The 22,647-nt window shown below is 38.7% G+C and overlaps 1 protein-coding gene across 1 annotated transcript; it reads right to left on the reverse strand.

Annotated features, from left to right (window-relative positions):
• Positions 1-559: 559 nt before the first annotated feature.
• On the reverse strand, positions 560-21,106 carry LOC131163108 (uncharacterized). Its single transcript, XM_058119841.1, has 6 exons — positions 20,611-21,106; positions 2,885-2,993; positions 2,474-2,604; positions 2,286-2,360; positions 1,385-1,534; positions 560-999 (listed from the first exon to the last, which is right to left on the reverse strand). Exons 1-6 carry the CDS (start codon positions 20,809-20,811, stop codon positions 880-882), a joined length of 786 nt encoding a protein of 261 aa, XP_057975824.1. The 5' UTR covers positions 20,812-21,106; the 3' UTR covers positions 560-879.
• Between the last annotated feature and the right edge of the window lie 1,541 nt (positions 21,107-22,647).

Here is a 22,647-nt window from a genome sequence, read left to right on the forward strand (position 1 = left end):
AATTTCACACCAAAAAAGAATTACAATCATACACTTGTGATCTCCATAAAACACCATGCATAAATCACATAGCAGCTAATCACAGGTTCACGTCACAAAAAGAATCTCTCCACTTGTGAAGGTAAGGTCGCAAGCATTTTGTGCTCTCCACCACTCTCCTCTCCGCCCCCCCCCCCCCCCCCCCCCCCCCCCCCCCCCGCCCTGCACGCAGTGCAACATGGGTGTACTAGGTGCTAAATTATCCTTTGGAAGCAAGACTGGAAAAAAAAAAAAAAAAATTGTTGAAGTTTCTAGTAAAGGGCTTCCTACCAACCCATTAGCAACCATTTGTTGACTGTTAATGTGGTGTTAGTGAACATATTAGATGCTAGAATTTTTTATAAATTAGTGAATTACTTAAACTGACGTGTATAAAATTTATTTGAACTTTCATTTAGTAAATACAAATTTGGAAGATGGTTTTGAACTATCAAAGTTCCCTTAAAACCAAATGTAAAATAAACAAAAAAGTAATAATATGGATAAAGACAATATTCAAAAGATCTGTGCTTCACATGGATTTGGACTAGTTAATTTGTTGTTTTTTCCTAAAAAATTGTAATTATAAGGCATCCATACTTCATAGAGACGCAACGTCAACTCTGATTTACATGCAAGTGACTGCAAGGAAATAAATATTTTGTCAAGCAAATTTGAGGAGCCACACATTGAATTCATAGACATACAGGAATAGTTGTGATCCCTACCAATATATATATAGTTTTTGATTGCACCTTGTGGATTTCACGGATCAGGGTCCACCATACAGTAAATTTCACCTTTCTTGATAACGAGCTATTCTAATCTAGAGCTTGGATATAAGGTCAGACAAAGAGACGATCATTCAGCACCTGTATCCTCCACAGTTTTCTTATATTCTGGCTTAAGTTCGTAAGTTCCTTGGTTCGTACCCCTTTTATTGTAAACACACAGCTCATTCAGTATCTCTTTCAAGAATTGCTGCAAAGAAAGAAAACATCTAAATATTTTAGAGGCAATCCAATCAGACCATATTAATGATAATTACAGATTTTGACACCCATAACTGTCATTTATCATATCAATCAGAAAACAAGAAAATTGAATAACATAATTCCATCAAGTTTAAAGAAGTGGAGGTAATTTCAATGCTTATGCACACACATACAGAAGTGGAGGTAATGTCGGTGTTTATGCACACATATGTATATTTGTATATGACAGGAAGAAAATTCAATTTAATAATCCGAAGACAATTCCAAAACCATCAAACGGTGCTTATCTTGTACTTTCTGTGCAGATCATTAATAATGATAGCATTTCATCTGTTTTAACAGCAGCATGCAAAAAAGTAATCAAGACGTACCGCAGGTTGATCTGTTTCTTGGACTAGCTGTTTCAAAGCCCAATTTGGTTGTCTTTCAAAAAGTTTGAACATAATATCCTCCAATTCCCCACGATCCCTTCTAGTTCTTTTCATGTCTGATCCCTTGACTGGTGCTGTTTTCTTCTTGTCCTGTCAAGAGAAAATTGAACATTAACAGTGCATGGTTTGTATTATCAATATAGATGAGCCTTTTGTTTTTGGCATAGTAGTGTCGAAAATCACCCCCTCCCCTGCCCCCCAAAGACATCTCTCCCTGAATATAAGCCCATGTGTCAATGTATACATTTTTGTATTGCAACAAAATATTAAAATATAATGGCAATAGAATGTTCCACTAGTTAGTTATACAAGCTATAACATAATATTAAAATATATTTTAAATAGTAAACTGGGAAGAAAAAAAAATTTAAGTTTCAGCCAGAACCAGAAATCTGATAGGGCCACCATTTTGAGCCCAGCTTTTAAGGTCTCTAAAGTTAATCACTATTGAGTATTTGTACTTGCAAGCCTCACAGATTAGATGTCCAAGCATCCCATCAGGCCCTGGCTAAATAAGCCATTGCCATAGAGGAGATCATCTTGGAAATAGTAACAAGAACTCCTGCCATTTTGAGTACAGCTTGTTAGGTCTCTAAAGGTAATCACTTCGAGTATTTATACTTGCGAGCCTTACAGATTAGATGTCCAGGCATCCCATGAGGCCCTGGCTAAAGAAGCCATTGCCACAGAGGAGATCATTTTGGAAATAGCAACAAGAACTCCTACAACTGACATATAACTTCTACAAAAAGCCAAGAAAGAAGGCAACTAAGCAACTCTATTTCTGGCCCTAATAACATAGTACAGCGGCCAGCAAAAGACAGCGTGTGAAATGAAATACCTTAGAACTGGAAGATATCAAGCCAACCATTCCAGGCATGGGCCTCATATGCACTCCACGGTCATTGTCGATCACCTTTTCAGTAAGCCAGCAAAAGAGGGAAAAAGTATATTCCATTATAATCATAGACAGACAACCCAGAAAAAAATAAGTAATAGTGAGATAAAAAGAAAATAGAAATATTGTACCTGTATTTGTCTATTCTTAATCATGGATTTATTTGTCCTTTCACGGCACAATTTTCCATACTCTTCCATATTTTCACTATGAGGCTTCATGTCAAATTTATGTTCCACTTTGCCTTCCATTGCAACCTTACCTACGAAACAATGAAATCCTCCGAAGGTTGTTAAACTGTTAAAAGAAGAACCAAACTCCAAAATTATAACATATAAACTAGAGTACAATATCAAGAAGCATACATGGTACCAACACCCAGGCAAAGTCTCAGATCCACATAAATTACGATTAAATGCATAATTGAGAATGATTTATGTATCTTGAGTATGATTTATGTATCACCGAGCAACTTGGGTACAAAAGAAAAAAGAAACACTTGACAAAGAAGTAGAAAGAGAGAACAAAATCATAAGCCGTACCCTGAGGTGTCTCAGAAAAAACACACATAGGAACGAAGTCTTTAAACATATTCAGTGAGTAACTTTTGGGCATATTCCCCATCTCATTTCCAGCCATCTCCATTGTGAACTGAATGACATGTACTGCATATGTGAGAAAGATGACACAGACATTTTACACAGAATTTAACTCAAGAACAAATATGCCATCAAGTGATTCATAAATAGAAAGATTACTAGGATATAAATGAACACAATTACAAGAATACCTCTTATTCTACACAATTGATAATATATTTGGACAACAGAATAGAAATTGGAGTGTGCAAAGCTCCATGGCTCAATGTCAAGTACTTATAACCATCTGACCTAATGACCACTTAAAATTAATAGCAATTTTCATGAAATTATGTAATCTCAAAGTCAAATCCAACTTCCAATGCATGTCATTCAGGGAACAATCCAATGAACAGGGTTAGCTGATGGGCAGTTGGAATTTGGGACTTCAGGCAAACGATCATTTAAACACAGGATTGTAGCATAAATGAGTTCCATATGGCTCCTCAAAACAAAATAACTGTAATTTGACTGTACATACAGAGTTTCTGTAGTAGAATCTCAAATTAAGGCATTTAAATATAAATCATATTGTAAATACATTTTTTTATTTTTCTTCTTTTAAGATGAAGATCCTTTATTTTCAACCAATTCATTTATCAATTATTAGCCAATTAAAGCTCTCACAAAATAGAAGTAAAGGAACAAAATGAAGAAACATTTAAAAAGGGGGAAATGTAACATATTTGCAGGCATATTTTGAGCAAGAGTACAGCAAAAAAGAATCTCTACAAAAGCAAATTGGTCCAGATTTACAGCATCGCCCGGTTGTGGCAGTCCAAAATTGGCCCCAGAGGAATACAATAGAATCAATAAGCAACTGCAGCAAGTGGGAATGGAGAACGAATAAATATACAAACTCGCCCTGCTAGTTGTTTTTTTTTTTTTTTTTTTTGGGTGTGTGAAAAAGGAGAAGAAGAAAATAGGGAACACAACAAAGAGAGTATACAAAGGTGGTTCAAATTTCATAAACAGGAAAAGTTGATTGCAACATGGCGTTACTAATCTGACAATCTACCTAATCATTTTTCAAATGGGAAAAACCTCTTAACAAAAACAGAAGAAATTCACTATATACACTATGGAATATCATCACCGCTAGGGTTTACCATTCTAGAAGACACATTGCTTATCGCAAGTTCAGTTCAAGCTGTTTTCAGCCCTTAATGCAATAGATACGTCACATACTCCTGTGTTTGATTACTTGGAGTTTGAACCTTGAAATAGGATTTGTATTGAGTTTTGTCTAAATCAACATAAGCCCAAATTCGAGCTCCAAAATTTGGGGTTCCACCCCATGCATTGGGGAAAAATATGGAGGCACGATGTAATGGCATGTGGGGAGAAGCCATGCCCCATCACCTGGGCCTCGACCTTGTGCGTGTGTGTGTGTGTGTGTGTGTGCATATAGAAGGAAGAGAGACTACCATGAGAAGCAAGTGAGAAAATTATGTCAATGGCTATGTAATGAGTAGTGGTACGTCCACCAACCAAAGGAATAAGTGCCTAACACATTCTAATAAGCATAAAATGGTCACTTTTACCAATCATCTTACTCTCAATCTCTCTCCAATCTTTTGATTTGCTACTCTTCCTTCAAGGAGAGAGAATACCAAGGACACTTGTGTCATAGCTAGATAATTTTCTGTGGAAGTTTTTGTATTTATCGTAAATCTTTCCTTGTGAGGAATATTCTTGTTGTATACAAAGCTATTCAGCGTCCTAACCTCCGTAGAAAGCAAGGAGTGTATTGCTGTCCTTGCTTCAAAGCAAGGGGAATGCAAGTTCCACTCGGTAATTTGGAACCTCAAGGTGGTTTTGGCCTTAAGAGAGTGGATGTAGGCTTGGGACAGCTGCACCATTATAAAATAGTTTGCATCTCTGTTCCACACTCTTTATCCTTGCTTTCACATTTGTGTGATTTAGTTTGAGTATTTTGGCTTTGATTTAAATTCTTTAACAAGCAATTAATTTTTAACTAGATCCAATTCACTGCCCCTCTCGAGTCTCGAGTTTCCAGATAACATTTTCCTCCATTGAGAGACTGTATTCCACATTAAATCAGGGTGTTCTACTATTGCATTCTTGACTTTTACCGCTGTTGACTTGTGAAGAATTGTGATTGGCTTGGTTATTTTTTTATTGAATTATTCTGGCATTTTTTTTGTTTTTAAAATCACATATAACTGCTCCATTTGTTGCTCCGAGACCTTAGCAAGTGGTACTAGAGCGAGATTATGTTGGTGATACGATGATTAAATTGAATTGTTTGGATACCAATTACAAATAATATTTTATACTTCCTGTGGCGAAAAAGCCCAGCCTGGTAATATGAAAGACCAAGAATGGATAAAGATCATTCAAAAAGTGATTGGCACCCTTAGGCAATGGCTGGATTTCAGTGTTTTCTGTGACATGTCTAACGGGACATCTGCCCATTAGATATGGGAGAAGATGGGTAATCCTTATGTTCAGAAAACATCATGGAACAAAACAAGGATTTCTAGGCAAGGAAGTCTCTAAATATTAAGGACAAGGAAGACTTTCCCATTTCCAAGCACCTGAATAAATCTCAAGGGTGGCAAATCAATTGAGTCTGATGAATTTGACATTATAAATGAATTAGAAGCTATGCTATTGTTGAGTTCTTTATAGAGGAAATCATGTAGTTGTACCAGATTTCCTGACAACGGTCATTGAATAGCCCATCGATGGTTACATTGATGGTTTCAGACAAAAACATTTTCAGAAGGAAACCGTCAACGGTGTACTAAACCATCAACGGTTCTGTTCGTTGCTGATACAGCCGCGGATCTCCTTATTTGATTATTAGTTGATATCCGATAGCCTGGGATTCTCTTGTTGTATTATTTGAATATTTGTTGATATATGATAGCCTAGGATCTTCTTGTTATGTATTTGAATATTTTTGAATTTGTAACTACCATACTTTGTACAATTCCTATATCTAGGACATCTTCATATCAATGAAAGCATTCTGAAAATTCTATATGGTTCAGAGCTCATTTCTCTAACGAGTTTTTTTTTTCCCTTATGGCTGTTTCCCCCGAGTCTAGGATTGCAAACAATTTCGAGCTTCCTGGCAATGGTAACACACTAACACTCCTCTTGTTGCCATCAATGTCGGCTCCCAGCTTCCTCTGAAACTGACCCCTTCCAACATTCCTTCATGGCGCGCCCAACTAACATCATTACTCAGTGGCAATGACCTCCAGGGTTATCTTGACAATACCACTATATGTCAATCACCGATGCTTTCCACCAGCACCTCCTCTGCTAGTTCATCTTCTGCAGATGTCTCCGATCCGGCCTTCTGGCGTTGGCTCGGGCAAGATAAGCTAATCCTTCACGTCATCCTTGCATTTGTCTCTGAACCAATGATGCCACTAATTGCTGCTTCAACCACTGCTCACGATGCATGGTCCAAGTTGCAACGATTGTATGTCAATCGTTCACGTACTCGTGTTATGCAGCTTAAGGAGGAGTTGACTCTCATTCAGCGAGAGTCCCGCTCAGTCTCAGAGTATCTCCATGCCATCAAGGTTCTAGTTGATGAACTTGCCGTGATTGACTCTCCCGTCTCAGTGAATGACATTACTCTTTATGTCCTCGACGGGCTCGGTCTTGAATTCCGTGATACTGCAGCACCCATTTGGGCACGTGAGACTTCTCTTACGTTTGCAGAGCTTCATGACATGCTGGTTGGCCACAAAAGCTACTTGAAACATGTTGAAGCCTCCAACTCCACCCTCGTTGCCACTGCAAACACCACTTAGCGCCACACTACCACTTCCAAATTCAACTGCAACCAACGTTACAGCACTGGTTCCTCTTGTTAGAATCACACCAACTCTGGTCGCTATAATCACAAAGAGTGGTTTGGTAAACCCCAGATTGTTTGCCAACTATGTGACAAAGTGGGACACTCGGCCAAGACTTGTCACTCGACTTTCGAAGTGAAGTCTGTGAATTGTGCCACTACCACCAAGTCCAACGACAAAAAGTGGCTTGTGGATTCCACTGCTTCTCACAATATCACCTCTGATCTTGCCAGTTTATCTGTTCACTTGGAGTATGATGGCACAGATGAGGTCATTATTGGGAATGGCTCAAGTTTGCGAGTCACACATGTTGGCTCTATGACTCCTCCCTCTTCCTCGAGAGCATTAACTAATACTCTTTGTGTTCCTAATATTCACAAGAACATAATCTAAGTTCATAATTTCACCTTTTCCAATAATGTCTATCTTGAATTTCACCCATTTTATTTTCTTGTGAAGGATCGGAGCACAGGGGTGACTCTTCTTCGCAATAAATGTCAAGATGGTGTCTATCCAATGCCAATGGCTTCTCCCACTACCAAGTCTTTTGTTTTAGCAATTGTTGGTGAACGAACAACATCTAACACTTGGCATAGACAACTTGGGCATTCGTCAAATAAAATTGTTGATTTTGTTATTCGTACATTTTCTCTTCCAGTTGTAGCGTCTCATACCTCTTCACCATCTCTTTGTAATGCTTGTCAATGCGATAAAAGTCATAAATTGCCTTTTTCTTCCACTTCTCTTGTTAGCACTCATCCTCTTGAACATATCTATACAAATCTTTGGGGGCCTACGTCTTCCACTTTACTTGATGGGTTTCGTTTTTATGCCTTATTTGTTGATCATTTTACCAAGTATTGTTGGTTGTTTCCCATCCATCGAAAAAGTGATGTTCGTTCCATTTTCTATCAGTTAAAATGGCTACTAGAAAAACAATTTGGTTTTCAAATCAAGCACTTGTACTCCGACAATGGGGGGGAATATCATGCTCTTCGTCAATTTCTTTTTTCTAATTCCATTAGTTGGCTAACCACCGCTCCTCATACACCTCAACAGAATGGTACAAGTGAACGTCGGCATCGTCACATTGTCGAAACAGGCCTCACTCTATTGAGTCAGGTGAGTCTTCCTCCATCTTATTGGTCCTATGCGTTTCAGGCAGTGATTTATTTAATAAATCGTATGCCCACTCCTATTTTGAAAAATAAAAGTCCATTTGAATGTTTATTTGGTCGCCTCCCTTATTACAAGAAGTTGCGAATTTTTGGTTGTCAGTGTTACCCATGGTTAAAACCTTATACCACAAGTAAACTACAACCAAAATCAACGCCTTCTCTCTTCCTCAGTTACTCGAGCTCACAAAGTCCCTATAAGTGTATGGACCTTATTACATCTCACATCTATTTGTCTAGGCATGTGGTCTTTGATGAGTGTATTTTTCCCTTTTCTTCCTCTACCCACGTCACTAAGCCTTCTCTGTCAGTTTCAGGTGCTAACACACAAGATCTTGCCATACCAGCGGTGCCTTCCATTGGATGGATACCCTTCTCTCCTACCACTGTGATGGACAGCGCTCCTGCAACTCCGGCTCCACTTTACCGGCCATCATCTTCCCCTGCACAATCTCAGCCAACGGAAATAACTCCACCCGCCACACCTGAATCTCCGAACTAGTCCACCCGTACTCATGCTATGACTACCCGGTCTATGAATAATATTCATAAACCCAAACATCTTTACATCGCCACAAAACATCCTCTTCCTCAACCTATAGAGCCCAGGTGTGTGTCTCGCACCTTGAAGGATCCCAAGTGGCGGCATACTACATTAGAGGAGTTTACTGCTTTGGTTAAACATGGTACATGGGAGCTTGTTCCACTACGCTCCACCATCAAAACTATTGATTGCAAATGAGTTTTCTGAATCAAACGAAATCCTAATGGTAGTATTTCTCGCTATAAACAAGGTTAGTGGCCAAAGGTTTTCATCAACAGCATGGTTTTGATTATAATGAGACATTCAGCCCTGTTGTGAAGTCGGTGACTATTTGAGTTGTCTTTTCCATTGCTGTTCAAAAAAATTGGCCACTTCGACAGCTGAATGTTAATAATGCATTTCTGCATAGCCGACTTCAGGAGGATGTTTTCATGGTTCAGCCTTCGGGTTTTGTTGATCCTAATCTGCCTTCTCATGTCAGCAGGTTTAAAAAGTCTTTGTATGACTTGAAACAAGGACCTCGCATTTGGTATCAAGAACTGAGCACTTATCTTCTTCAATTGGGATTTTAGTTGTCCAAATCTGACTCCTCTTTATTTATCTATAATTATGATGGAGTTGCACTCTATTTTCTGGTCTATGTGGATGATCTCTTACTCACTGGAAGTAATTCTGCTACTATCTCCAAAACTGTTCAGCAGCTTGGTCATCGTTTTTTTCTAAAGGACCTTGGTCCCTTAAATTATTTTCTTGGGTTCGAGGTGATTTCAGTCAATCATGGGTTGTTCCTATCCCAAAAAAATATATTTGGGATCTTCTTTCTCGCACCAAGATGGACGGTGCCAAGTCAGTGATGACTCCACTTGCCACAAAGGATCTTCTTCAGCTTCATGATGGTTCTTTTCTAGCTAATCCGACCAAGTACCGCCAAGTTATAGGAGCTCTCCAATATCTCTCTCTCACTCGGCCCGATATTGCCTTCCCGATCAATAAGTTGGCTCAGTTCATGCACAAACCATCTCAACTTCATTGGATTGCTGCCAAACGCATTCTGCGTTACTTGAAGGGCACTCTTAATCATGACATTCTCCTCAAGCGCACTGGGAATCTCACTCTTCGAGGGTTCTCTGATGCAGATTGGGCAGGTGATAGGGATACCAAATCCTCCACCTCTGCCTATCTTATTTTTCTGGGTGATTGTCCCATTTCCTAGAGCACGCAAAAGTAGTGTGTTGTGGTTTGTTCCTCCACCGAGGCAGAATATCGTGCTCTTGCTTCAGCCACCTCCAAGCTCGTTTGGATTCGCTCATTGTTTCATGAACTCGGTATTCCGCTACCTAAGCCTCCGCATTTGTTTTGTGATAATATTGGTGCTACTCAATTAAGTCTTAATCCTGTAATGCATTCGAGGATGAAACATATTGCTATTGATCTTCATTTTGTCCGTGATCTGATCACCAATGGATTGCTGCAAGTATCTCATATCAGCACACACGACCAGCTTGCAAACCTCTTGACTACTATCACGATTCACATCAAAAATTTCAAACTTCGTGCACCAAGATCGGCTTATCTAATGACACGCCTATCTTAAGGGGTGTATAAAGGAAATCATGTAGCTGTACCTCCTGACAACCGCCGACGGTTAATGCATAGCCCATCAACGGTTTCAAACAGAAACATTTTTATAAGGAAACCATTGACGGTTTTGTTCGTTGCTGATACAGCCGCAGATCTCCTTATTTGAATATTGGTTGATATCTGATAGCCTGGGATTCTATTGTTGTATTATTTGAATATTTGTAGATATCTAATAGCTTAGGATCTTCTTGTTATGTATTTGAATATTTTTGAATTTGTAACTACCATACTTTGTACAATTCCTATATATAGGACATCTTCATATCAATGAAACCATTCTACAAATTCTATATTCCTCACCAAAGAGCCTAGGAAATGGCGTCTTGTCTTGAGTATGGTTACTAACACCTTGATCAAGAGACAAGAAGAAAAGATACAACTGAAGATCGTGCACAGGCTCTTGTCATAAGAACAAGGGAAGGAGTAAGAAAAGGGATTCAAACAACATTGACAAATCCAGGGCTGATCGTGACAAGTCCAAAAACATGTCAGTATAGAGGCAGAGGCAAATGCTACCATTGTGGCCAGGGAGACACTCGAAAGAAATTCTCAGATCCTTAGGTGGGAGAGGAAAAAAAAAGGTAACAAGCAGAAAAAGAATATGACAAAAAACTAAAGCTACCGTGGAGGATGAAGTAGTGCATCTCCCCTTTGACGAAGAGGAGTGTCTGCACCTGGCAAATCAACATTGCTGCATCCTACCACGCTACTCCGACAAAAGGTATCTTCCCCTTATACAAGGCAGGACTTTGGTACTATGAAGAAGGGTAACACTAGCCACTACAAGATGATGGGAATTGGTGATGTTCAGATAAACACAATGTTGGGTGCACATCGGTCTTCAAAGATGTGCAGCCTGTTCCTGATTTGTGCCTGAATATGATTTTCAGGATTGCTATAAAAGGGCAAGGTTTTGAAAATTACTGACTAATGTTTTTGGTAATGGAAAGAGGAAGGTCAACAAAGGTTCTTTGGTCGTTGCTAAAGGGAGTGCTACATTGTACAAGACTAATGCTCTCATCAATAATAATGGACTTCGAACAGTTGAGAATGAGTCTGCAGCAAAACCCAAGACTCGCATAAGCAAGAAAGGCTGTGGATTCTGTCAAAGAATGCACTCATTCCCTTTGTTGAAGGTACAACACTAAATCCTTATGATCACTGTTTATTGGGCAAGCATCATATGGTCTCATTTAGCAACTCTTTCGAAAGAGAACCTAATTCACTAAAAGTATATTTTCATCGTTCTGTTATTTTTACTTGATGCAGTATATTAAGATGTTTTCTGCAGTGAATGGAGTCTTTAGGTGGTAACAAATATTTAATTAACTTTAGAAATGACCAGTGTTTTAAAAGGAGAAGGCGTAAGGCGAGGCATTTTACCCTCGGCGAGGTGAGGCATAAGCCTCAAGGCATTGAGGCGTAAGCATTTTGGGATTATATTTTTTAAAATAATTAATAAATAAAATAAATTTATATATAATAAAAAAATATGAAAATTTTTAAAATAGTAGAGAAAAATATAAAAACATAATTTTTAAATATCATATAGGCCAATTTTAAGTTTTAAGTAACAAACACAAGCAATATATGTTAAAAAAATAAGTATGAGCCATAAGAAAAGGCCAAATTAAAAATGTCTCTTCTAATTTCTAAAAGCCAGCTGCAGCCAACAGTGGCAGAGAGAACAAGAGGGTCACGGAGAGAGGTGAGAGACTGCGGAGGGTCACTGCAGAGAGACGACAGCTCCGAAGGGTTCGTCAAAGGGAGAAAAAAAGTCAGAAGGAGTCGTCGAAGGCAGATCAGAGTTGGAAGGGAACATCGATTCGCCGGAGAGAGAGCAAAAGCTTCATCAAGGCTTCGAAGAGAGGGCAGAGGCTTCCTCGAGGCTTCGAAGGGAGAGCAGAGGCTTCGCCGAGGTTCGAAGAAAGAGCAGAGGCTTCGTCAGGCTTCGTCGAGGGAGCAGAGGAGAAGAAGCTTCGCGGGAGAGAGAGGCATACGCCTTGAACCTGAAGTGTAAAAAGGCGAGTTTTTTTGCCTGAGGCATACGCCTTTGTGGACTTGCACATTTTCACTAACGCCTTGGTGCGTTTTAGGCCTAAAACGCCTCAAGGCACGCCTCAATTACGCCTTTCAAATCACTGGCGATGACGCTAAATGTAAAGTGGGTGTATTTTTGTATTTTTTGAGAAAAAAAAAAAAAAGGAGCAAGCATTTCCCAGCTTTTTAAAATTTGTCATGCCATGGTGGAGAAAGAGGTAAGTTGTTGATGTGTCTCAGCACTGATAATGGACAGGAACATACTCCAAAGGAGTTTAAGAACTACCACCTGAAGCATGGGATACCGCATGAAATGGCAGTTCCTGACACCCCACATTCTGATTTTGCCTGTGAGGATGAACTGCGCACCAGTATTGAGAGAGCTAGATGCATATTCAGAACAGCTAAGCTGCCTAAGTCATTAAGAAGTGAAGTAGTTCGCAGTTTGCACAGCCTACAAAATCACCAGTTCTCCATCAGTTGCTCTGATTTCTGATGTAGCAGAGAGAGGACAAACCAAAAAGAGAGTCTTATTCTCATCTTAAGGTGTTTGGTTGCAAAGCTTTTGGACATATGCCCGAAGAACAGAAAGCCAAGCTTGATGATAAAGCAGCATCATGCATTATGAACGGTGATAAAAGAGAGCAAGGCAGAGGCCATGGCTCCCTCTCCTCCCCCATCCCCCCTTCTTTAATTGTAAAGAATGTGGTGTCTTTGTCTCAGCATGTGCGGTGTATGTGTAAATTGATAACAAAACAAAAAAAAATAATAAATAAATAAATTTGCATTGCCTTCGTTCCTGCCTGATATACATGGGATATGATGACAAAGAGTTTGGCTGCAGGCAATGGAATCCAGAAAAGAAGAAGACTATAAGAAGGCTATGGATGATTAGGTGTGCAAGGATGCAATTTGAGATCTCACATCCATTCCTCCATGATATAGTGCCATAGATCAGGGAGAGATACAAGAAGAAATTGATTGCGACATGCCAAACATGTTGCCAGATCATAATATAGTTGAGCCAAGGGAACAGCTCACCTCGCAAGAGACTACAGAAACTCAAGCTAGCAGGTCAACTAGAGAGCATCAGTCATTATCCAAATACCGCACTTTATATTTTCCTTACTGATGAGGGAGAGCCGTAGAGTTATCAAGAAGCACTGATATAAACTGAGGCTATGCAAGAAGAGATGAGTTCCTCACAGAAAAAAATTGCACATATATGTTGGTTGAACTTCCCAAAGGCAGAAAGGTACTGCAGAGTAAATTGAGTCTTCAAGCTCAAAAGAAATAACGGAAAGCTACTAAAGCATAAGTTTGGTTGGGCTTCTATCATGAATCTCGAGCTTTGAGTAGTTGGATGTTAAAACTGCTTTTTATAGATAAGAAATCTCATAAAATGAGGAATAAAGCACAAACAAAGAGCATAAAAATCCTCCTCTAAAATAAAGAAGGAAAAAAGGATAAAAGATTAGAACCAAAATAACATGGCTAGCCAATCTTGCAGTAAATCCAAAGAAACAAAGTAACAAACCCCTCTAAGACAACTAGCTGCAACAACACAAAGTGAAACTAATAATGAATCCCATCCCATAGCATAGAACACATCATCTTCATCCCCCATACATTCCAACCAAATACACCACAAGACAGTAAAAAGCCCACACCTCCAAAAGGCCAATGCATCTTACGGCTCCCACAACCAGTAAAAGGAAATGGCCAAGAAATCCGGTGGACAAACCCAACTCTCTCCAAACAAACCAAACAATTTATTCCAAACCCTCCAAGAGAAAGAACAACACAGAAAAGACGAGAAACAATTTCCGAACTGTCAATACAAAGGGAACACACATCCGGGAAGAAAGCCTAAGAAGGCCTCCTACTCTACAATAGATCTGTGTTATCTTTATTAACCACCAACCATAACTAAACGCTTTATTCTTAGAGGGGACTTTGGCCTTCCGAATACTACGATGAAGTGCAAAAGACATGTTTTCACGAATCAAGTGCTGAAAAAAAAAAGACTTAAGAGTAATCCCGTAATGAGACCCGAACCCATGAGCAAACATCGCTTCCATTGGAAGGATGACATCCCTCCATTAAACACAACAAAGAAGAAAAAGCTTCTCCACCGCCCTATCATTAGGAGATATACAAAAATGGAAATCTCAAGAAAAAGTATCCCCATCAGAAATCATGAAGGAAGATATAACTCCATTTTGCAGCAAGGAATATAAAGAGAATAGATCTACAGAATACACCTCCAAGGACTCTCAAAGGAACGCCTTACACCCAGATATGCATCCCACTCATTTACCTGCATGCCACATTTACTTCTAATAAGTTTGTGCCAAAGGAAATTTTTCTCTAAAGGAGCCACCAAAGCCATTCATGATTTACAACTCCAAGGACTCTCAATGGAACGCCTTACACCCAGATATACATCCCACTCATTTACCTGCATGCCACATTTACTTCTAATAAGTTTGTGCCAAAGGGAATTTTTCTCTAAAGGAACCACCAAAGCCATTTATGATTTACCTATCAAAGCAGTGATTCTAGGCACCCACTTACCAACACCCAGCCACCCACGCACCCCAAACTTCTAATAAATTTGTGCCAATAACTTTGTGAAAACTGCTTTCCTTCATGTTCATTACGACTTGAAGGATCAAGGATGAGATTTATATGGTACATCAATAAGGTTTTGAGGTTAAGGGGAAAGAGCACGGGTTTACAAATTGAAAAGGAATATATACAGGTTAAAGCAAGCAAAAAGGCAGCAGTACAAGAAGTTCAGCTCATACTCTGATAACTGTTCCATAATTTTATTATTTTATGTTAATGATATGTTGAAAGCAGGACAAAACTCAGTTGATTAACAAGCTATATGGGCATTCATTCAAGTCCCTTGACATGAAAGACTTAGGACCAGCGTATCAAAGTTTGAGGATGACGATATTTGTGATAGGAAAGCTAGGAAGTTGTGTTTGCGAGAAGAAAGCTAGGAAGTTGTAAATGCATAGTAAATTTATGTTGACCAGGTACATGAAGGGTTCAACATGAAGAATGTTAAAATGGTTACCACTCCACTAGCTAATCGTGTGAAGTTAAGAAATTATGTCCTACTACCAATGAAGAGAAAGAAATTTGTTCCTTCTTTGTTAAGTGACCACTTTACCTTAAAGTTTGCACTGTTAGTTGCAGGCCAGCAATGCATATCAAGCTTTAAAAATCCCAACACATACAGCCCAATTGCACATGGAGAGAAAAACAAATGACTTTAAAACCATACTCATGATAGGGAATAAGATAATTCTTAACCACCACACAATAAACACAAGCAACAAGACTAGAACCCATGACCTCCTAGCGACCATAGCTCTACTACCATAATAAGCAATCACTTTACCTAAAAGCTTAAGCTATTAGGCCGTGGGCCAAACCAAGTTTTAAATCCTTGACAATGGTATCTCAGCTTCATCTTTTTCAGTCCTAGTAAATGGCTGCCCTTATGGTTCCTTCAGATCGTCTCTTGGTCTAAGACAAGGTGACCCCCTTCCCCCTTTTGTTTATCAGGGTCATGGAAATGCCGAGTCTTATGATAACTAATGCAAATGAAGACAGCCTTATTAAGGGACTAGCATTGGAAGGCCCATTGACTCAATGGAAATCATCCACCACCTTTTTGCAGATGACACTATCATCTTTTGTGAGGATGATCCAGAGCAAATTCTTAATCTAGGATGCATTCTCCTCAGTTTTTGAAGTGGTTTCAGGCTTAAAAGTGAATATGAACGAAAGTGAAATCATTCCAATGGAGATCTGTGATCGTGGTCCCTTACTTGCATGTATCCTAGGTTGTAAGCTTGAAGCCTTCCCCATACCTATCTCGGCCTCCCCCTAGGATCGAAGTTTAAGGATAAGGGTATTTGGGATCCCATTGTCAGCAGGTTCGAAAAGAAACTTGCTGGTTGGAAAAGGAGCTTTTTTTTTCTGAAGGTGGTAGACTCACTCTCATTAAAAGTATTCTATCCAATCTCCTGGATTACTTCATGCCTCTTTTCCCTATCCCTAGCACAGTTGTCAAGAGATTGGAGGGCATCCAAAGAAGATTCCTTTAAGGAAACACAGGTGAGGTTTTCAAATATCATCTCGTTGAATGGGGAATGGTAAAACAACCTTTACAAAAGGGCGGCCTTGGCCTCAGATCTCTTATTACCTTTAATAAGGCCCTCTTGAGGAAATGGCTTTGGAGATCCATGACATAGAAAAATCGGAGGGATGTAAGTGCTGTCAAGTATGGCCTCCATCGTAATGATTGGCCCTCAAAAGTTTCAAAGGAAGCTCATGGTACAGGTGTTTGAAGATATATTAGAAAATGATGGAGATTTTCTTCCCTTCATCTACTTTCAAGTGGGGAATGAAGAGGATGTGTTCTTCCAGCATAATATTTGTTACGAAAAGTCCCAACTCAGATCCTCTTTCCCTTCCATCTTCAGGTTTGCATATGAAAAAGATGTCCTTATTAGACAACATATGGAATTCACTAGTCAAAGGATTGTTCGGGATATTCCTATGAATAGGAAAGCTTTTGATTGGGAACCTAATACTCTTATAGATTTTTTCAGCAGTCTCTATAAGACTCATTGTCAGGTTAATCCTGATGAGCCCAAATGGGCTTTGAGCAAAGATGGGAACTTCACTATCAACTCTCTCCAAGAACACCTTAGTTCCCCAGGTGAGAGCAGCACTAACTTCCCTTGGAAGCTGATTTGGAAAACATCAGCCCCCTTCAAAGGTTGCCTTTTTCACATGGGAAGCTACTCTTGGAAGAATCCTTACGATGGACAATCTTTAGAAAAAAGGTTTCTCTCTCATCCATAGATGCTTTTATGCCTAAGGCAAGAGGAATCCATTAATCACATTTTTTTGCATTGTTCATGAACCAAGAAATTATGGAACTTAGCCATCTCCATCATGAATCAGAAGTGGGTCACTGCAACTATGGTGGAAGATGAACAGTGGGCTTGGGAAGGAATCAAATCAAACAAGGAAGAAGATCTCTCTCCTTCATCCTCCTTGCTATTTTTTGGGTGTGTAGAGAGGAAGGAACAGAAGAGCCTTCGAAGGAACTATTTCTCCTATTCAGTCTGTCATGGGCCAGTGGATTGCCATGATCTACCTGGCATTATGAGCTAGTTGGAAGGTCCTCTTTGTAATCCTTGATTTTTTTTTTGACACTTTTCAGTAAGGGATGTTAATCTTGAGATGCTTGTGTCTTTTTAGGGTCTTAATCAGTTCTTGAAGGATTTACAGATGCTAATATGGCAATTGATCTCCGACATTGGAAGTCTACCTCTGGTTGCATGTTTACTTTTGCAGATGGATGTGTTTCTTGGCAATCTACATAACCAAAAAGTGTGCTGCACTTCCTATGACTGACGCAAAGCATGCATTTATGCTACTGTGACAAGAAAGGAGGCGATCAGCTTGAAAAGATTTATTGGATAATTAGGTTTAAAATAGATAAGGGTATGTCTATACAGTGACTATAAAGGTGCAGTAGATTTGAGCAAGAACACCATGTACTAGTGTACCATCCTTGAATGAAGCACGATGTGAGAGCAGGTTACATGAGAAGGTGGAGAAAGAATAGTTAGCTTAAGAAGTTCCCCACTCTCATAATTCCTCAAGATATGTTAACTGCATGATTCCTCAAGAGAAGTTTGATTTATAGAAACAAGGAGCTGGCAGCAAGGACTCAAACTAGCAGTTTCATTGATAGTGTGTTTTACCTTCCACATGGGTCTAGATGGAGCGATTTGTGTGGTCCAGTCCCATGCATTGAAAAACAAAGATGTGTGGTATGGGGTAATTGTGTATGGGAGACGCCATCCCATGACCAAGGGCCTTAACCCTACATATAGCCATATAGGCCGCCAATACCAAGATCTTAACCCCATCAATACAACTATAAAAAAATTACAAAAAGGAAGAAGTAATAATAATGGACATTTATTTTCACACATAATATAGACATCACACCTATTCATTTCACACTATTTCACAGTTTCCCCCTATTACACCCATTCAAGTTTGATATCATATAATTGTCCTATCCTATGCTTTCCCATTTGCTGAAAGGACATTTCAGTTAAGCTACCAACAACATTGACCCCCTAAAGTTTTATATAATGTTATATTTGTAACATTTGTTCTATCATTGACCCCAAGGCATCTTGCAATAACATTGTATCCTTTTAATTTTTAAATATAATAGTTCCTTCGTTGGGCTGTCAAAATCTTGAAGAGCATCCCTTCAAGAATGGACAAGTGTTTCTGTAAGGAGTGCAAACATCGTAACCCACTCTTTTTTGCACTCTTTTATCGTATCCCTTCAAGTTTAATAAAATATAATACTTTTATAGTGTGTTTCAGTGTCGCTGAAGAGGCATCTTGTCCTTTAGGCTGGCAATATCGTCACTCCTCTTTGTTTCACATCTCTTCATTATACCCCTTCAAGTATGATGTAAAGTAATTTTAGCCACCTTATCTGATCCAAATATTAAAAGAAGAAGAAGAAGAATGGATTTGTGTCCTCATATAAAAGCCTGAATTACCAACTCATTCACACTCTTTCATCACAATCCCGTATTGTACCCCTTCAAGTATGATAAAATATAATAGTTATATCATGTACCTATTCATTACGCACTCATCACATCCTTGACTGTACCACTTCAAGTCTCATATAATAAAATTCTAACCAAAATTCTAGCCACTCATTCCAATCAAAAAGCAACTTGTTAATTGGATTGTCAAAAACAGTGTATGTATTTGTTTTGCATTCATCACATCCTTACATTGCACTCTTCTGATTTCGATACAATATAATTGTCCAATCCAAAAGTTTTTATTCCTATTCATGTCAATAAATTCAGAACTTTTTTAACAGTATCAATGATGTAAATTATTTTTCATTGGATATGAAAGAATAGTTTTGTACGGTATTCTCAAATTCTCTTAAGCAGCATCTTGTCAGTTGGGCTATCGATAACATTGCACCTAGTTTCACTCTTTCATTGTATCCATTTCCCTATACCCTCATCAAGTCTAATAGGGTATAATATAGCCACTCAGTCCAAACCAAATGTTTTACTTTTCACTCATGACCTTTCAGCAGAATATTACACATGTTGGATCCACACTCTTTCATTGCATCCTCTCATTGTACACCTTCAATATACTTATAATTCCAGCCACTAAATTCAAAGAAAATATGAGAATGTAATCTCTACAATTAAATAAAAATTTCAAAGTTTTCTAAATAATTATAGTGCTTGAAGTTTGTTTGGAATAAAAGTACATCCTAACGTTATGTATCTTCTAAAAATAAAAAAGAAAAAAAAATTCTAACTTATGTATCTTCTAAAAATAAAAGTGAAAAAAATTCTAACATGAAAGATAGAACTAAACTACACTTCACATTTAAAAATGCTAAGAATAATTAATATTGAAAATTAAAAACAAAATTTGTGAGCATTCATTTGAAAAATATTATTTCTTATTATAATTCTTTGCATGCACACTTATTCACATGCACTGCACATGCTTTCTCCTAACACATATAAAGGAAGGAAAGTGACGCTACCATGAGGAGCAAGAGAGAAAACTGGGAGGAAACAATTAGAATGGCCATGGGTTCTCTCAGCTAGTTTTGGTGCTTCAAACAGGTTATTCCAAAGCTTGCAACTTTGCAACTCCAGCATGTCTCTTCATCTTTGTCATGATCTCGGTATTCTCCAACTTGTGGGTTCTTGTCTTGTGTGATCAGATCTTTCCCATAAAAGCCTGGAAGTGCATTTTGGTGATATCTGTGCTTTCCTAATTGTTTGAACCTCGAGTTTGAGCAAACTTGCAAGGAAATATTCTTTTTTGCATCCCCATTATTTGCATAGTGGAGTATTCCTTTCGGTGTGCTCTGGCCTTTTTCACCTCCATTGAAAGACGGTTTTCCACCTTAAACCAGTGTGTTCTACTAGCTGTTGCCTTATTTCCTTCTATTATTCTGAACATTTGTGCTCTTTAATTCACAAAAAAAACCACTTTATTTGTCCTTCTAGGATATCAACACATAAACAGGGCAAGTTTTTATTCGCCTTCCGCGCACACTTAGCTATGGATGGGTTCCCAAATTCATTAAATAATGTATACCAGTGTAAGAAAATCGCACGATTTCACCACGCAAACGCCCACAAAAAAAGGGCTCGAAGGGGATTAAGATTCAAATCCATTACTATACTACAGCTCCGATTGAAATCAAAGATGCAGTTGAGAATCTAAGTGAAAAATACAAGAAACTAGAGAGAGAGAAAGAGAGACCTGGAGGGAAGAGGGATCGTCGGAACGGAGAGGGTCGAGGGATAGAACGACCTTGGCGAGGGGGTGCTGAGTGTCCGAGGAAGCTGGGTGGGACTGCCATGACTTCGACACCACCACCGGGCACTTCATCAGCCACACCGATCTCTCCGCCCTCGCCGTCTCCACGTTGCTACTGCCACTCCCACCGTGCTCTTCATCCATCTCTCTCCCTTTCTCTCTCCGCTTCTCCCTCTCCCTCTCCCTAGCTCTCGCGCGAGATGGTGTCTGAAGAGGGAAGACTGAAACCAAAATATGATGACCGACCCGGACCCGAGGAAACCGCGGAAACGGTGGAAGGCGGTGTTCAGAACGGCTCCGACTCACGCGACTTGTCTTTGAAAACTCACGTGTCTACGTGAGTAAACGTTCGTGGATTATCGCAGTATGTTTCGTGGTGATTTAAGCCAGCCGGCATGGGGGTGTATGGAGGATCATGGACCTTGAGCGCTTGCGATTTCTACTCAGCTTACTCGTAGGCAATACCGGGTGGCGGTCGGATGCAAACTAAGTAAGGGCTTATCCTCTACGCTCTTGCCAATCACGCACCTAGGCTGGAACAATCAGAAAATGCCACGTCAACAATTGGAGCGGATGCCAAGTGATCTAGGGAATTCACTGCGATCTTATAGAAGATGATCCCACCTTCACATTCATATAGACAGGTTCCTGATACTAAGTATGCCACCCAATTAAAGATATGGATCTAAGGAGCTTTGCTCAGCCTTAAATGTTAAAGTGATTACTATATAAGTTATTAGAATGGATAGATATAACTTATTTCCTACTAAATCTAATGGTATTTCTATTTTCATAGATTGGGTTGTTATTAGAAATAGCTTATTCAATTGTTTTGACTTTCATTCTCCTTAAGATTAGTTACTTAGCCAATCTCTTTGTCAAAAATATTCATCTTTCAACAATTGTTTCAAAATTACACAAGTTTTTACGAATTCAACTAAGCAAGTACAGAGTAATCCCACATTTTTGTAATTATGTTTTAATAGTAGTTTAACTTGACAATTCACCTAGTTAGTCCATACATGCACATACTAACCAATGTCAATACTATGATCATGTATCCATTATTTATTATGAACAAATCGCCTATTTTATATATAAATGTGTATTTATAATTAAACTCTTTATGTGATGCATTTAATGTCATAATCTTTCACACACAGTCAATCCTAAGTCCAAGCAAAGGAGTAGGGTTGCGTTATATAGCTGACAATCAACGTAAAACTTATCAAATCACTACAGTATGAATTCTTATCGATTACTCATTGGAGTGTCTCCTACGAGCAACGCATTACACTTATACCACCTATGTGTAGTGAAAAGTGGACGAGGATGAGCTAGGTCGTCACCCTAAATGAACATGTTGTGTGGACACTTGAATATAGTGTCAAATATGTCAAAGTTCCTGCATCATTTTAAACATAGGTAGGTAAAAAAGTTAATTCAAGAGATTAGGATTATATTAGTAACTTTAAATAAAGGGACATTTACGGTTAAAAACATAAAAATTATGGACACAATGTTTAAAAAATAATAATCTAATATGCCTTCAAGAAAATAAGTGGGTGAAGGATAAAGAGAAATTAGAAAATCGGGATTCAAACTTTGATATACTGTAAAATAAAAACATAAGAATGGTGTAAAAAATTATTATAGGAAAAAACTTAAAAGATGGCGTGGTAGATGTCAAAAGAGTAAGGGATAGAATTATAACAATCAAGATGGTATTAGACCAAAAGACAATAAATGTCATTAATACTTACACTCTTCAAGTATGCTTTACAGAAAACCTTAAGAGACAATTTTAGGAAGATATGGTGCTGACTTTTTGAGTTTGAACCCTATTTTGATGCTAACAAAGTGTCTCTATCTCTTGTGTACATTTAGTGTGTAAACAGATCTATATTTTAATATGCACATGAGGTAAAAGGAAAATGGAAGCCAGAAGGACCTCAAAATCATAAATGCTGGCGTATTCCA

The sequence above is a fragment of the Malania oleifera genome, chromosome 8 (assembly GCF_029873635.1).
Source record: "Malania oleifera isolate guangnan ecotype guangnan chromosome 8, ASM2987363v1, whole genome shotgun sequence".
NCBI lineage: Eukaryota > Viridiplantae > Streptophyta > Magnoliopsida > Santalales > Ximeniaceae > Malania > Malania oleifera.